At 51.4% G+C, this 15357-nt stretch overlaps 4 protein-coding genes across 4 annotated transcripts; 2 read left to right on the top strand and 2 right to left on the bottom strand.

Annotated features, from left to right (window-relative positions):
* Positions 1–606: 606 nt before the first annotated feature.
* On the top strand, positions 607–3378 carry BBA_02283 (heat shock protein HSP98; the record flags this gene model as incomplete). The annotated part of the gene is made up of 1 exon (XM_008597380.1): positions 607–3378. One exon carries the CDS (start codon positions 607–609, stop codon positions 3376–3378), a length of 2772 nt encoding a protein of 923 aa, XP_008595602.1.
* A 351-nt stretch (positions 3379–3729) lies between these two features.
* Positions 3730–6146, bottom strand: BBA_02284 (Zn(II)2Cys6 transcriptional activator; the record flags this gene model as incomplete). Its single annotated transcript, XM_008597381.1, has 7 exons — positions 3730–3968; positions 4021–4569; positions 4622–4752; positions 4922–5362; positions 5415–5723; positions 5920–6007; positions 6086–6146. 7 exons carry the CDS (start codon positions 6144–6146, stop codon positions 3730–3732), a joined length of 1818 nt encoding a protein of 605 aa, XP_008595603.1.
* Positions 6147–6624: 478 nt separating this feature from the next.
* On the bottom strand, positions 6625–8253 carry BBA_02285 (PBN1 protein; the record flags this gene model as incomplete). The annotated part of the gene is made up of 3 exons (XM_008597382.1): positions 6625–7803; positions 7853–7910; positions 7958–8253. 3 exons carry the CDS (start codon positions 8251–8253, stop codon positions 6625–6627), a joined length of 1533 nt encoding a protein of 510 aa, XP_008595604.1.
* Positions 8254–9059: 806 nt separating this feature from the next.
* Positions 9060–12271, top strand: BBA_02286 (protein tyrosine phosphatase (Pyp1), putative; the record flags this gene model as incomplete). The annotated part of the gene is made up of 4 exons (XM_008597383.1): positions 9060–9140; positions 9405–9715; positions 9769–9798; positions 9850–12271. 4 exons carry the CDS (start codon positions 9060–9062, stop codon positions 12269–12271), a joined length of 2844 nt encoding a protein of 947 aa, XP_008595605.1.
* Between the last annotated feature and the right edge of the window lie 3086 nt (positions 12272–15357).

The raw sequence follows: 15357 nt of genomic DNA on the forward strand, positions 1-15357 counted from the left end.
TGGATCAAATCCCCAAGAATCAGGTGACGATAAGATAGCCTTTATCAATAGGTGCTGAACGTTTGCAGCATCCTTGCAAAGAACACAAGAGATATGGGGAGAATTGTGGGGTAGGGCGCAATCAAATAGTAGAAAAGAAAATCTATAATTTGTTTAAAAGATAAGAAGACCGGAAACGGGCACTAGTAACTATTACTTGGCTTTTGAATTATAGGTATGTAACGGTGACTGACTAGGTACCCAGTGACCGGCCCGCTGGCACACACTGTTAGCGCCCAACAACCCCACTGACCCGCCGGAACTTCCAGTGACATCACGCTGGTGCCACAAGCTTCTGTACGTTTCCAGGTAGCTTCCAGGCTCTTTGAGGGGTTACCAAGTCGAACCATTTTCTGGAGGCCATCAACGTTAAATTCCATCCAACGTTGCGATTTCTTCCCTTTATTTTCCTTGTTCACAAACATCTCAAACTTTACACTCACTTCATGCGAACAATTTCAACAGACTGTCTTCTGGCTTGAGCTTCCTTACACCCCCAATACCAACCAGACACATTCGAGACACTATATCATTCACTAAATTTCTCCGCACAGCTATTCAGTCGCCATGACGGCACGAATGGATTTCACAGACCGGGCCCAAAAGGCCGTAGAAGATGCCATGTCCTTGGCGGAACAATACGCACACTCGCAACTTGTTCCTGTCCACCTGGCTGTCTCGCTGCTGGAACCTCCCATCGACCAGTCTAAAGATCAGCAGAATGCCCCTCCTGGCGCCATCGTGACCCTGTTCCGCCAAGTTATTGAGAGAGCTCATGGCGACTCTCAACTTTTTGACCGAGCGCTGAAGAAGCTTTTGGTTCGTCTGCCGAGCCAAGATCCTCCTCCAGAGCAAGTCTCTCTTTCGCCACAATTTCACGCCGTATTACGAAAGGCCATGGAATTGCAAAAGGTGCAAAAAGATACCTACATCGGTGTCGATCATCTCATCACTGCCCTTGCCGATGAGCCCAGCATTCAAGCCGCCCTCAAGGAGGCCAATATCCCGAAACCAAAATTGGTCCAAGACGCTGTTCAGGCCATCCGAGGCACAAAACGCGTCGACTCCAAGACTGCCGACACCGAACAAGAGAACGAGAACCTCGCGAAATTCACCATTGACCTGACTGCTTTGGCTCGCGACAAAAAGGTTGACCCCGTCATTGGCAGAGAAGAAGAGATTCGACGAGTCATCCGCATTCTGTCTCGCCGTACTAAGAACAACCCGGTTCTCATTGGTGAGCCAGGTGTGGGAAAGACAACGGTTGTTGAGGGTCTTGCTCAACGAATCGTTATTCGAGATGTTCCCGACAACCTGAAGAATTGCAAACTGCTCTCCCTTGACGTCGGTGCGCTCGTTGCGGGCTCCAAGTTCCGCGGCGAATTCGAAGAGAGAATGAAGGGCGTCCTGAAGGAAATTGAGGCGTCCAAGGAAATGATTGTTCTCTTTGTCGACGAAATTCACCTTCTCATGGGTGCCGGTTCCTCCGGAGAAGGTGGAATGGATGCTGCCAATCTTCTCAAGCCCATGCTGGCTCGTGGTCAGTTGCACTGCATTGGCGCTACCACGCTTGCCGAATACCGAAAGTATATCGAAAAGGACGCTGCCTTTGAGCGTCGTTTCCAGCAGGTTCTCGTCAAGGAGCCTTCCATCCCTGAGACCGTTTCCATCCTCCGTGGTCTCAAGGAGAAATATGATCGTCACCACCGCGTCACTATCAAAGACAACGCCCTAGTTGCCGCCGCCAACTTAGCCGCTCGATATTTGACCACCCGTCGACTGCCTGACTCGGCCATCGATCTGGTCGATGAGGCTGCTGCCGCTGTGCAAGTTGCACGCGAATCTCGACCCGAAGTTATTGATTCTAACGAGCGCAAATTGAGCCAACTCATGATCGAAATCGCCGCTCTCGAGAAGGAGCACGATGAAGCATCGCAGAGTCGTCTCGCTCAGGCAAAGAAGGAAGCCAAGAATGTCGAGGAAGAACTTGTTCCACTTCGCGAAAAGTATCAAAATGAACTTAAGCGGAGCGAGGACATTCACAACGCCAAGGTCAAGCTCGACGATTTGGAGAAGCGCTTGGAAGATGCTATGAACAACTCAGAACACGCCAAAGCCGCCGATCTTAAATATGGAGCCATCCCCGACCAGAAAGAAGTTATCAAGAGACTCGAGCAGAAGAAGGCTGCCGCTGATGCCGCTCTCAACGAAACCAACGTCGACGCCGGCGGTTCCATGGTTACTGACACCGTGGACGCTGATCAGATCAATGAGATTGTCGCGCGCTGGACCGGCATCCCCGTAACACGACTCCGCACTTCTGAAAAGGAGAAGCTCATCCACATGGAGAAGGCTCTGAGCAAGGTTGTGGTCGGCCAGAAGGAGGCTGTACAGTCTGTCGCCAACGCCATCAGACTGCAGCGCTCGGGTCTATCCAATCCCAACCAGCCCCCCAGTTTCCTCTTCTGCGGTCCTTCGGGTACCGGCAAGACTCTTCTGACCAAGGCCCTCGCCGAGTTCCTCTTCGACGATAGCCGCGCCATGATCCGCTTCGACATGTCCGAGTACCAGGAGCGCCACTCGCTCAGCCGCATGATTGGTGCGCCGCCCGGCTACGTCGGCCACGACGCGGGCGGTCAGCTCACGGAAGCGCTCCGACGCAAGCCCTTTTCCATCCTCCTCTTTGATGAGGTTGAAAAGGCGGCTAAGGAAATTCTCACTGTCATGCTGCAGCTCATGGATGACGGCCGCATCACGGACGGGCAGGGTCGCGTCGTCGACGCCAGGAACTGTATCGTCGTTATGACGTCCAACCTGGGCGCAGAGTTTCTCACGCGTCCTGGCGCCAAGGAAGGCAAGATCGACACGGCCACCAGGGAGCTTGTTATGGGCGCGTTGCGCAACTACTTCCTCCCAGAGTTCCTGAACCGCATTAACTCGGTCGTCATCTTCAATCGCCTCACTCGTCGTGAGATTCGCAACATTGTCGATCTTCGCATCATGGAAATCCAGAAGCGGTTGCATGACAACGGTCGCAACGTCACAATTGACGTCTCTGAGGAAGCCAAGGACTACCTCGGCAACGCAGGCTATTCGCCCGCCTATGGCGCTCGACCCCTCGCTCGTCTCATTGAGCAGGAGGTCCTCAACAAGCTCGCCATCCTCATTCTCCGCAACAACATCCGCGATAAGGAGACGGCGCGCGTGGAACTCGAAGACGGCAGAATCGTTGTGCTTTCAAATCACCCCGACAGCGATACTGGTGAGGACGAGGAGATGATGGACGAGGAAGATGCCGTCGATGAGCTGGAAATGGATGACGAAGATTTTTACGATTAAAAAAAAGAAACGGATTCGATTGTTTTACAAGGCGTTTATTTTTGTCAGTTTTGACTCATGGCCAACAGCGCTCCTCTTTTGATGCATCAGATGATCTTTGCAAGTAAATAAACGGTCTTACAATAAAAGAACTTAGAACTCAAATGACTGTGTGTGATGATAATTCTAAACGTGACATGCACGGTGATCTTTACGTACGAGCCGCGTTTCGATAAACAAATCAACGCCAGTAGAATGTAGCCTAAATGCAACAGAATTGGCCGGTCCGAATGAACCGTATAAGAAAGGAAGACAAGTCAGGAGATAAAGATAAGAGTATGTGTACGCATTTGAACATTTACATGTCCGGTCTCACGGAAGGCCAAGCAGTACGCCCTCATCGCCGATCCAGCCAAAGTCGTCCGTGAACATAGACCAGTCGATCTCTTGAAAGATATCCGGGCCCATAGCCATGGGCTGCAACATGTTGTTCGGATGGCTAACCGACGTCGGCGCAGATTGCAGCGTCGTCGAAGTCGGGACGCCATTCTCGACGGCGGGTGCTTCGGTAGAATGCTGCGCCCGATTTTGGCGTTTCCTGCAGTGGGCATCTGCACATAGTTAGTGATTTGGGGTTTTGGTCGAGCAAGAATGTTCACATACGGATGAGTTCATCGGCCCGGTTTGCCGCTGCCGCCGTCTCGCTATTCTTTTGAGCGGCACGGAGACCGCGCTTATACAGCTCCAGGCACCAAAATGACATGCCGACGCCCAGGCGGTCGGACCAAGCGCGAGGCCCACTTTCGATGCGCGGAATGAGGTGGCGAATGTTCCAAAAAGTTTCGATAATGACGCCGATGCGGTGCGGAAGGTCGCTCTCCTCGACGGAGCAGCGGTGGAGCACGGCAGCGGCGTGTTGCGCCAGCTGGTTGGCGTCGTTGGGCGACATGTCGGGTGGCGCTGACGTCGAGTACAGCATACTGGTGACGATGCAGGCGGCGTCGATTAAGCTGCGGAATATCTGATTCGTGGCGTGCGTCAGAAACTTACTGCGCGACTCTTGCTCGAGCACCGTGCTGATGAGGCTTCGGGCCGTGTTGAATGCGCGGAGATAGTTGATACGCTGGATGTGTGGCGGCGCTTCCGGGTTGGCGGAGAAGTAAAAAGTTTGAATCTCGAGTAGAGCTGAGAGAGAGAGAACATAGGTAAGATCTGTTCTAGTGTTAGTGCAGAGCAACGGCAAAGCATAAGCGGAGTTTCATACCAGTATTGGATTGAATGATCGCGGGCCTCAGCGTCTCAAACTCTTGCTCCCATCGCGCAACTTCAGAACTGGGAGCCTGCCCATGACTGGACGCATGCACTGACATTGCTGTGTGAAAGCGATTCAGAAACCTGTACAGGTCAAACATGGATATCAGATCAGTCCAAAATGGTGAATCTAGCGAGGCGCGACATTGGGTGTCGTCGTGTTGGATCGAGGGTGGCGGATGGCCGCTTGTTGTTGATATTCTACAGATTCTCTCGGTTAGAAAAGAAAAATCAAGGATATCTACTATCTCACTTCTGAGCAAGCACACAGCAAGCCATCCACGTCGAGGCTGCTTCCTCGTCGGTGAAGATGCCACCTTTTCGTCTTGTTCCAACACAGAATTGCTTGTGACTGCCGCGGCCAGTGTGTACTCCAATCATCATGATACCAGTCATGACTATGCTGATGTATGTCGTGGATGAATCTGTCAAGAGTCGAATGACAGGGAGAGGCCACGAGCAGAGGAACAATGCCGCGTGTGCAGTCTCCAGCGTCATGACTGGGTCCATTAGTGTTATCGAGATCTCTTTTTCAACATGATCCACCAATGCGCGGAAAAAGACACGGTCTTTGGTATATCGACGACAGGTCACGTATATAATGACCCAGAATAGAATCGGACTGGCTTCGTAGCATTCATCCGGGTCCCGCTTTCGCAAGATAGGAAGCGCAGGGTGAAAGCATTGCAGGAATCTAAGATACACTGGTAAGTTTGGCCTCAACGTCATATGAATGGGCCGCTTACTTGTTGAAGTACCAGTCAATGTCTTCTCCGGAGACTATATGTTCGCCAAGCATCCGGGCCTGGGTGGGGCCGGACTTGGGGCGCTGCTCAGGGAGCTGTGCGGACGGCGGCGCAGCGGCCGATGGTTCGGACAGCGGTGTGGGCGCTTGTGGTACGGCTTGCGCAAATGTACGGCTGTGATTTTCTGATGCATTGGGAATCAATACCTGCGGGGTAGGCGGCGTCCAGTTTGACTCGGCACCATTGGTGCCGTGCGGATGGACGACCTGCTTGATGGACTGGAGCTCCTGCTCAATCAACTCGAGCTTGCTGAGCGCTGGTCAGCACCTTTGGTAGAATGAAACGAAAAAAGGACCAAATCTGTCCCTACCTTCTTTTGGTGATGCGCTTGTGAAACTTATCCACTACGCATGGAATCTGAAGTTTGGCGCATCTTTGACACGGCTGACCGGGGACGGTGCTAGATCGGCAGCGCACCTGAACAGGCAAGAAACACGAGGCATACTTGTAAGTCTGAAAATTTGCTTGGCAAGGCTGAGCAAAGTTACCGCCAAAAGTGTCGCTTCTTGGCAGAGCGGCCCAGACAGTAAACACTTGGCGGAATCGTTACCCGGGACAATCACACACCTTGGAGTTGCGACAGTTGACGCAAGCTACATTGCGCCGCGTACGGTCTTCGCTATGCGGTGACGCTGACGACGCTACATCCGCTGAGGGTGGCGTAGGGGCCATCGGGGGATAGTCTCTGCTGCCACGGATGGCTAAGTTCACGACATGGCCTCTGTGGCGCTGCGGGGTGAAGGGAACAAGTAACCGGTGTTGGACTAATTGTTTTTTCAGAGAAACCGTTGCATCCAGTCTGTGATTCCTCGAGTCTAGGTTTAGTGGAAATACCAGTGTCAGCCACCAAACGATGTCGGTACTAAACATCGCCGAGCGTCACGTGCGGACTACGTATGCATTTTTTCAGAAAACTTTGACCCATTACTCCTTCCTTGTCGCTGTCGCCAAGTATTTGTGCTGAGCGCTCCAAAATTCTCCCCCTCTTGTGCATGTGCTTTATCTCACCATAGTACGCTTCTTGTCATGTTGCGACGGATTCTCTTTCTATTCTGTGGGGGCAAAAGTCTGTGCCTGCCCAGGCCACGCCAAATCTCGGCCGGGGTGCTGGACGCTCTGATCCTCAGGCCCTTTTGTCGCCGCGCGGCGTTCATTGCTTCTTCTTTTTGCTGTCCTTCTTCGCGCTGCTGCCACTGGCAGGCTCGTCCGTTGCATCATTCTTGTGTCCATGCTGCATGAAGGCGCTGAGCAGCTTCCACAGAATCCACGCAAAACCGACTGAGATGGCGGCTGTAGTTGCAATTCCAATCCACCCTGATGCGCTGTTGTTGAGAACCGGAACAGAGATTCTGCTCATGAGTCGGCTCTCCATGACGTGATTTCCCTCTTGCGCTCTGGGGTGGACATGCCAAAACACTGTTCCGTCTCTGAAAAGATCATCGTATCCCAGATGCATCCTATCAAAAGGGCTCTTGGTAAAATCCACAGACTCAACAGGTCCGCACGCCCAAAATACTGCAGGAAACGGAACTTCAATATTCACGACGCCCGTCTCCGAAGGTTTGAGGTAGCGGAGATGGAGGGGCACCTCGGCTGTCCACGCGTCGGGATCCGCCCGCATCGCCGGAGGTGCAAGCTGTAGCAAGACTGTAGAGCCCCAAACTGATGTGGTATATTCTGGGGCTTCCAAATCAACTGGGAGGCTCGTGTACGGAGCTGCTGTCAGGTTCTTGGAGGCTAGAAACAGATCATCGGCCAGCTGGTACCTGTCTGCAAAAATAGTCCTCGGCAGAGTCAGATACGCGTACATTTTGCAGCTGCCATCGTCAGCCGGCGGCTTGTTGGATTCGAAGCCAAGCTGCATGGTAGGGTGCAGGCCCGTGGGCGTTGCGAATCTGGACGAGAACGATGCATGGCTATCTCTGTGACGAGCAGGAAAGGCAAAAAATACCGGACCTGGCTTTGTTTGTTCTTTGAGGACGGTAAGGGTGCCAGAGACACCTAGTTCATGCGATTTCATGTTGGGGGGCTCGTCCAGTCCCATGATGCCGACTTCGGTGCGTCGATTCTCAGCAGCTAGCGCTACTAGGCTTTGAGTTCGCAATGGCCAGAAAGCTGTCAGCTTAGCCGTTTGCTCATCTGCATCATACGTGATATCAAGCGAAGCAGCGGCGTCCAGTCCTCGAACTCTTGCTTGGCACTCTGAATCGGCCTCTGTGCAAAATGTGGTTGAAACGTATATAATAAATTCATTCAATGCTTCAATATGCTGATGGAAGTAATAGCCTTTTATAGGCTGGTGTGATTTCCGCTGAAATTCCGTAAAGGCCTGCGTTGGAGATAAGCGACTACTTATACATGGTCTTGCCAGAGCTTACCTCTCTTGACTCGCATCCAACGGGCCCGAAGGCTTGTAGCAGAGAGCAAAGTATAGATCTGAGCTGAATTAATATCGCAAACCTAGAAGTGCAATTTCGACTTACGCGTCTGCGGGTGTCTGTTTTGCTGGTATGTAGGCGACATGGAGCCCAGGCGATATACGGGAGCTAAACGGGCTGATCGTCTTCTGTTGTAGAGGACTGGCCCATCGAACCTGCAGAGAGCTATATTGGCGCAATACCAAGGCAATATTGGCTGGAATCTCATCTATAGGGATGGTGAATCTGTCCTCACGCACGGTAGTGATGGTCGGGCCAAGCAGTCCAGTAGCTTGCACGTCGAAGCCTTTCGGGTCAAGCTCACCCCCTGGAGGGTGAACGAAGGTGATGCGTTCCTTCATCGCGGTATTGTATCTTGAAGCTTTCAGTAGACCACCACAGCTCGTGAGTCAAGATAGCAAGACCGAGAGTTAAGGTTACAGGCTCAGCTTGGCCGGCGCAGCGCTGTGAAGCAAAGGGAGAGAGGTCAGGTGGTAGGTAGCTCGATGAGAGCTGGCATGACTGGGCTCCACACAAGCTTCTGACAGATTACCCTACACGTCAAATTTGCGTATTAAAGGATGCACCGAGACGTGCAGCACACCTGGCAAGTGCTCATCTGTAAGAGTCTACCTGTTCTCCTTTTGTGTTTCTTCTTGCAGTAGATGGTTTATTCTTCCATAGCGATCTTCGGAAAGAAAGATGCAACACGTAACGAAGAGCCCACCATGATTGACTAGAAGTGAGCATGAGCTAATCCAAGTCGGTGCCATACTCGGCGTCATCATGCTGCACCTGTTTACGAGATTTGACAGAGACAACATTCTGACTTGTCTCGGCTCAATCATGGCCTCCAGAAATCACGCGCAGACCTGAAAAGATGGTCGCTGATCAATGGACCAAGACACCCGGTGTGCCAAACCACAGACCGACGACAAAGGACGCTAAACCTCATTGGGGACCGAGATGTCAGGCACAGCCGCTGCGACTCATGAAAGTCACCGTCATCCTCGTTCATTTTCTTTCGAATCATACGCGAGGTACGCTTATTTTGATTTGACTCCGGCTCTTGGTTTCTGTCGAAATAACCTCCCTTCGAGACCAATCCATCGCCTGATGGTCCTCCACTCATAGCCACCACACAGTCGCCCTCCGCTCGTCCTCGACAATGAGCGACGACCAACCCTATGTCACAATTCGTGCTCGCCAGCCCGTAGGGAATCTAGGCGCACGCAACGGTGACCCATCTGTATGTCTGTCAAGGCGATACTACAATCTTGTTCTTGCTTTCTGCTTTACGCGCCGACTGTAGCTAAATACCTCTTTCATCTGCCTGCTTCCTGGCGGTATAGGTCAACTTCAGCAACGGCGCAATACAGCCCAGGTCGGCCACTCACGATATTAGCCGTACCAGCTTTCATGTGAAGCACATTAGTCAGTTTGCGAAACGACTCGAAGATGCAAGTAAACGCTCAGTGGCGGGGATACTTCCATACTAATTACTTACGTTTAGTCCGCTGCCCGCGCCTTTCCCAACCGAGGCCGCTCGTCGCACCGTTACAAAAAGGTGGAAGCTCTACTTCTTCACTGGGGCTCCGATGACCTTTTTGTACTGCCAGAGCTGGAAGATCTGGAAAAATGTCTCAGCGAAGACTATGCGTTTGATACGGACATCTTTGCCATCCCATCTGAGAATTCGCATCTTGAGCTGATGATGCGCGTTGGCCAACTGATCAAAGAGCACGAATCACCCGATACGCTTTTTCTTGTGTACTATGGTGGTCATGCTAGAATCGATGAGTCGCGTCAAAGCACTTGGTGCGCGTAAGTATCGGCCTAGAGGAGTGTCTTAAGCGTTCAAACTGACTTGTACAAAGGACACGAGAGTCGAGCTCTGCCTGGCTACAGTAGGATTTATCCACATAAGATGTTCTGGAACCAATACTAATCTTTGTCAGATGGTCTGCTATTCAAACACTCCTTGAACGCTCAAAGTCAGACGTTCTCATTTTACTAGACTGCTGCGCAGGCGCAGCGAGCGCTACCTTCCCCACAGGAAACAGCATTACCGAGACGATATCTGCGTCGAGCTGGGATGCCATCGCTCCTGATCCGGGCCGTTATTCTTTCACAAATGCCTTAATTGAAGTTTTGCAAGAATGGAGATCGCGAACCTTTTCTGCCGCCATGTTGCACGCCGAGGTGTTGGCTCGCTTGAAGCATCCTCGCCCAATCGCCATCAACGGCAAGCTCTTTGAAGCGCGGTCGACTCCGGTACATTTCATGATGACAGCAAACCACAAAGCTCCAAGCATCGAACTATGCAGCACCAGGCCCTCGCAAAAGCTGCCCCCGTCACCGCCATTGCCCCTATCTCCGCCACGGCCGAGCAACGGCTCCGGTGTCGACCCGATGGGCATTACTCGAGGGCCCTGTCCGAACCCTATACCCAGAGCGTCTGTGTCCAGCGATCCAAACGAAGATACACCGCATGTGATGATCTCGCTGGCATTGGAAGATGACCAGAGGCTCGATATTAATGCATGGGAGCAATGGCTGAGTGCCTTTCCCTCGCTTGCCAAGCATGTCAAAGTTCAAGGAGTCTTCAAGAGCCACTCAACTCTGCTTCTTGTTTCCATGCCCGTAATGATCTGGGATCTGTTACCGGAAGATCACGCGACATCTTTTGTTGCCTTTATCAGATCTAACAATCTTGCCATACCAAAGAATGCCCAGCAACCACCGGTTATGAGCGCTGCGGCGCAAGCTCGTCAGTCCCTAGGTGGTAGAAATGACACAGAGTCATTTTTATCTCGCGTTTCCGGTACCACGTTTGCTGCTGCAGACCACGTATACGATAGACGGCCGGCAGAAGCACCCGGTCTTGGCCGCGGCTCTGCTGGGACAATGACAAGAAACGAACAGCCTTCTGGCTATCCAATAGCATCTAGTGCTTCCGGATCACCAGTTCTGTCCTCACAGGGTGGCCCGATTGTCCAGCCGCTTCGAACGGTGGACTCGAGTCTGTCTCTCCAGACTTTGCAGCGTCAGCCGTCGTCTGCATCGCCCCTTGAAAGTTCTGGGATATCGAGACAAATCATCCTCAATCAACAACAAGCAATGCGCCGCACCGTCTTTGGTGACAATGCCCCCGAACCGAAACGCTTTGCGAACCATGTAGAAAGAAGACTAGAGGAATACTACCAGCACGAGCCCTTGCCCAATGATGCGCAGAGCGCGATGCTAGCTTCTAATTTGGGCATCGAATTATGGCACCTCGAAGTTTGGTTTCATCACAGGCGCGAAAGCGATATCGTGTCCACTCGATTTGCAAGTATGAAACTGAAAGACCTGTCGCGCGGAGGCAGTGATGGACCGCGCATGATCCTGCCCACCGCCCTTGCGGAGTTGCTGGAGCTGTCCTTGCCTGGCCAACTTTTATCATTTGACCTTCGTTCAGCGAGCGATTTTAGCAAGTCACACTTGCATGGAGCATTGAACCTGCGTGCTCCGCAATCCTTTCTCCAGATTGCATCTCTCGATATAATTGAGCGATGCTTCACTGAAGAGGAAAACCGAAAAGCATTTGCCGCAGGACTGGACTGCAAATATGTACTTTTCTACTCAAAGGGCATCGATTCTCCATCCGGCTGTCCTACTGCATCAATTTTACTGGACAAGCTACGATCGAGTGGCTGGTTCGGTGAAGGATTCATATTAAAGGGCAACTTTCGCGAGTTTAGCGTCTCGTTTGAGAAATTCATCGTCGGCGCCAAGGCAACCTCAGCAGCAAAGACTTGGTCGAACAGATGGCAAGACGTAGTTCCTTCCGGCTCAGCTGAAATCGAGAGCAAGAGGAGATATGCACAATGGCTAGATGCCCGCCGAGCAGAAGATAGACAGCAGCTATCCCCGTATACAACAGAGCAGCTGGCTGAGCGAGCAGAGCGTCTTGAGTCCCAAGAGCGTGAGCTCGAGGCCGAGTTCAGAGAGCAGCACAACGACTTGTATCGAAAAGCGCGAGACCTACAGGCCGACTATAAGGCAAACTCCTTTGGAGCAGGCGCCGGAATGGTGGAATATTTAGACCGAGGCCTAGGCAAGCTACGAGGCGAGCTGGCGCATGAGCCGGCACACCCAAGTCCCTACCAGGACGCCGCCAGCTCGTCTAAGACGCACGCCGACGATTACGTGGGCAAAGTGTATCGCGCTGCTTCGGAAGAGACGGACGGCTACGTGGAGGTTCCCAGGGCAAGCGATGTCCGACCAGTGCCAGGCGGACGTCCGCCGTCCAAGACGGGAGCCCAGCAGGAAGATGTGGCGCGCCGTGGCCGGAGCGGTGGCGGTGGACTGCTTACTAAGGTATTTCGACGATCTTGAATAGTATTCTACATGGAGCAAAGGTGATTTTGCATGGGGGCGCTCATTCGGTACATTGGATTTCTCTTCGCCGTGTCTGCTACTATATACAGCAGGCAGTTTTAGTCAATTTAAAGCCCGTAATTTTTGTAGATACATTACAACGGCTTTTACTTTACATGCAAGTGTCAATGTGATGTAATCCACTGTGAGTCATCATAGGGCCAAGAAAAATACAACGGCCGTTCCGTTCGCATGTCTCAGTTTGATGTCAATCTCGACGTAGGACGGTAAATCGGAGCCAAGAGCAGTACTGCCGTGACAGGATACCTATTTGGGTAATTCTCGCGAAGTGGCTTTTTTTTCGTAACAAGGTGAACAAAGGCAGAAGATTACGGATGTGGTGCTACATTCATACGCAGAAAAAACCGGTGTAACTACCACACCAAGTCGGGCGGGTGCGTAAGCGTTACACGCTGAGATCATGGGGGGAGTGTGGTAAGTACTTTTGACAGCATACCTTATGGAGATGCCTCCGCCCCCCCTCCTGCCCGTCCTTTCCCAAGTGTCGGATTCATTGGCGTGCCGGCGGTAAGAGGGAACAATTGTGTTTCGTGCGACGCACCTGATTTTTCCTTGCATCTAATCAATCCGCTTCATTGGCTGACGATGAGTGTAGAGGAGCAAAGAGTGCTATGCATCTCGTGTTTGCAGGCGCTTTTCTTTTTTGTGCTGGCTTGTCAGGTTCAACACGAGGCTTGGGGGCTGTGTGTTCTGTATGTGCGTGCGTAAAAGGTCCTGCCGTTGCAGGCGTCATAACACTGTCAAAAATAGAGACGGGTGCATCTGATTAATATAGGCACATGCATGTTGTGTGACAATGCAGACGGAAGGTTGATCTGCGACGCGTTGTTACGTGGCTGTATGAGTGACGCCCGTTGCTCTCTCTTTCGTGATTTTTCGTTCTAGTGCGTGAGAATTCGGATGCAAAGACTGAAATAGACGGCAGGGATTCATCGTGATAGCTGCAGGGCTTGAATGTCATTGCCGGGCAGAGAGTTGACCGCATCTCTTTACCAGGAATGATTTATCGGCCGCCTGACGTCGAGCCTTTACATGCGGGTTTCACTGGCACGTGTAAGGTCTGTTGTACACCACGTTATGTCATGGGCCCAAAAGGCTTTTTTTTTTTGCGCCAATGACCGACACGATGGCGGCGCTGTAGTACGGCAGCTATCGCCCACATGGCTATCAAGTCATGATTTTGGTCTGCGGGATAGCAGAAGATGACTCTATCTTTACTGGCTTCTGAAGAAGAGAGTGTGGCTAATGAAATATGATTTCAACAGAGCCTGTATCGAGCTCACTGCGCCTTTATAGGCCGGTGTAAAACGCGGACACGATGTGTGGCGAGTGCCGAAAGCTATCGGACCAAAAATGTCAGTCAATTTATAATATATATATATATATATATATATATCAGAGAGATCTGATTCTCTAACAAGAACTGCAAAGCGCTGCAGAGGGTCGGAACACGGAGCAGTGACGGCAGTCCATTAAAACGCGTGGTGTCACAGTCGCTTGCCAAATGTATAGTGGCGGAGCTTCTCACCGGGAACACAGCCTTCTAATGATAGAACTTTGCTTCTTTTCAAAGTGAAACTCTCAGTTTGTTGTTTGTGGGAACACGTGAAAAGTTCAGGACCCTGATAACTTAATTGGTCTGTTGAACCTACCACATCAAGGAAGTTCCTGGCAAGCTTGTAAACCCTTGATCTCGTATCCATCACCTGAATATTGATTTTTCGACATCTGGCATGTTACAAGGCGCTTGCTACGTATGACACTATGGCAGATCCTGTGCAAGTTTGAGGACAAGGTGGCCATCTGTCTCCAGCAAGGTGCGCCTTTGCACAGGTCTAAGTCTATCCGACGCGCACCTTTTCGGCCCATGTACAGCAGAACAGATCACAGCATAGCTAGTCCCCAACACTTTTTGCTCTGCCTCAATTTTAGTGCCATTTTCTGCTCTTGTGGCTGGCTGAGAGTCTTCGATGTGCATTGCTTGTGATATGGGGGTAAAAGGCGGTATGCACGGGAGGAGCAGCACATTCGAAATGACAAACGCAGATCGATGGCAAAGCTAGTGCTATGGCAGATAGAATATTTGAGAATTTTTATCACTTCTCAGAGGCCGTGGTAAATGGTGGTTTTGTGTATCTGTGACCACATTAGGAATGTGTGGTAGAGTCATACGGGAGAGATCCGGGTGCTGCGCGCCTCTGATATGCGTCTTTGGGTGTATGAAGACGTTCCCGACAGTCATGAAGCCGGACTTCGCCAGATACGGTCACGCCGCAATGGACCGAAGTAGTAGCTTATTTGGTGAAGAATCTGAAGAGGCACGCATAAAGCGGCATGCTAATCCGAGCAGGTAATCAGGTCGCGAGACCGCTGCCGCAGAATAGTCGGGCTTCATGCTAGCACAGTCCCCGAAAGAAGAGTGATTATGGCGATATTAATCTCGTTTTGCTTTGGGCATTCGAGGAAGCCTTTACTTTCTCTTTATTTTCTCCAAGTTATCGCAGCCTGTTACGGCTGAACTCTGTTGTGAGAGGGTCTAGCAGCACTCTCTCACACACACACACACACACATACATCAACACAACAAATTCTCGCAAACTACCAACAGTCGGCCGGACTGGTTACTAGATGAAATATAACAAGTGACCTACCTGTTGTTGCCTTCGGACTATTAATATCGAGATGGGTATCGTCAAGGGTCGTAGTGGGGGAAGGGGGAATCATGAATGGCAGCTGAAAACAAAGGGATGCTTTGGCAAGTGGATAATGCCAATCGACGGGTTCAAATAATACCTATCGTAATGATCATCAATCAGTTCCATCTATTGCTCCATCATGAATTCAAGTTGACATGTAATAGATGTATAGCGGCCCCAAGGGGAAGGAGGAGACGCTGCAACGAGTCATGACCAGATCAATGCTGGTGGTGCCTCTAACTATGGTTCCTCCACCAGTTCTTTTGTCGTTTTAACCCAGCAGCCCTTCTTCGCTCTGGTTCACGTTACGAAGTTCGACATGGCGGA

The sequence above is a fragment of the Beauveria bassiana genome, assembly GCF_000280675.1.
Source record: "Beauveria bassiana ARSEF 2860 unplaced genomic scaffold BBA_S00004, whole genome shotgun sequence".
Classification (NCBI taxonomy): domain Eukaryota; kingdom Fungi; phylum Ascomycota; class Sordariomycetes; order Hypocreales; family Cordycipitaceae; genus Beauveria; species Beauveria bassiana.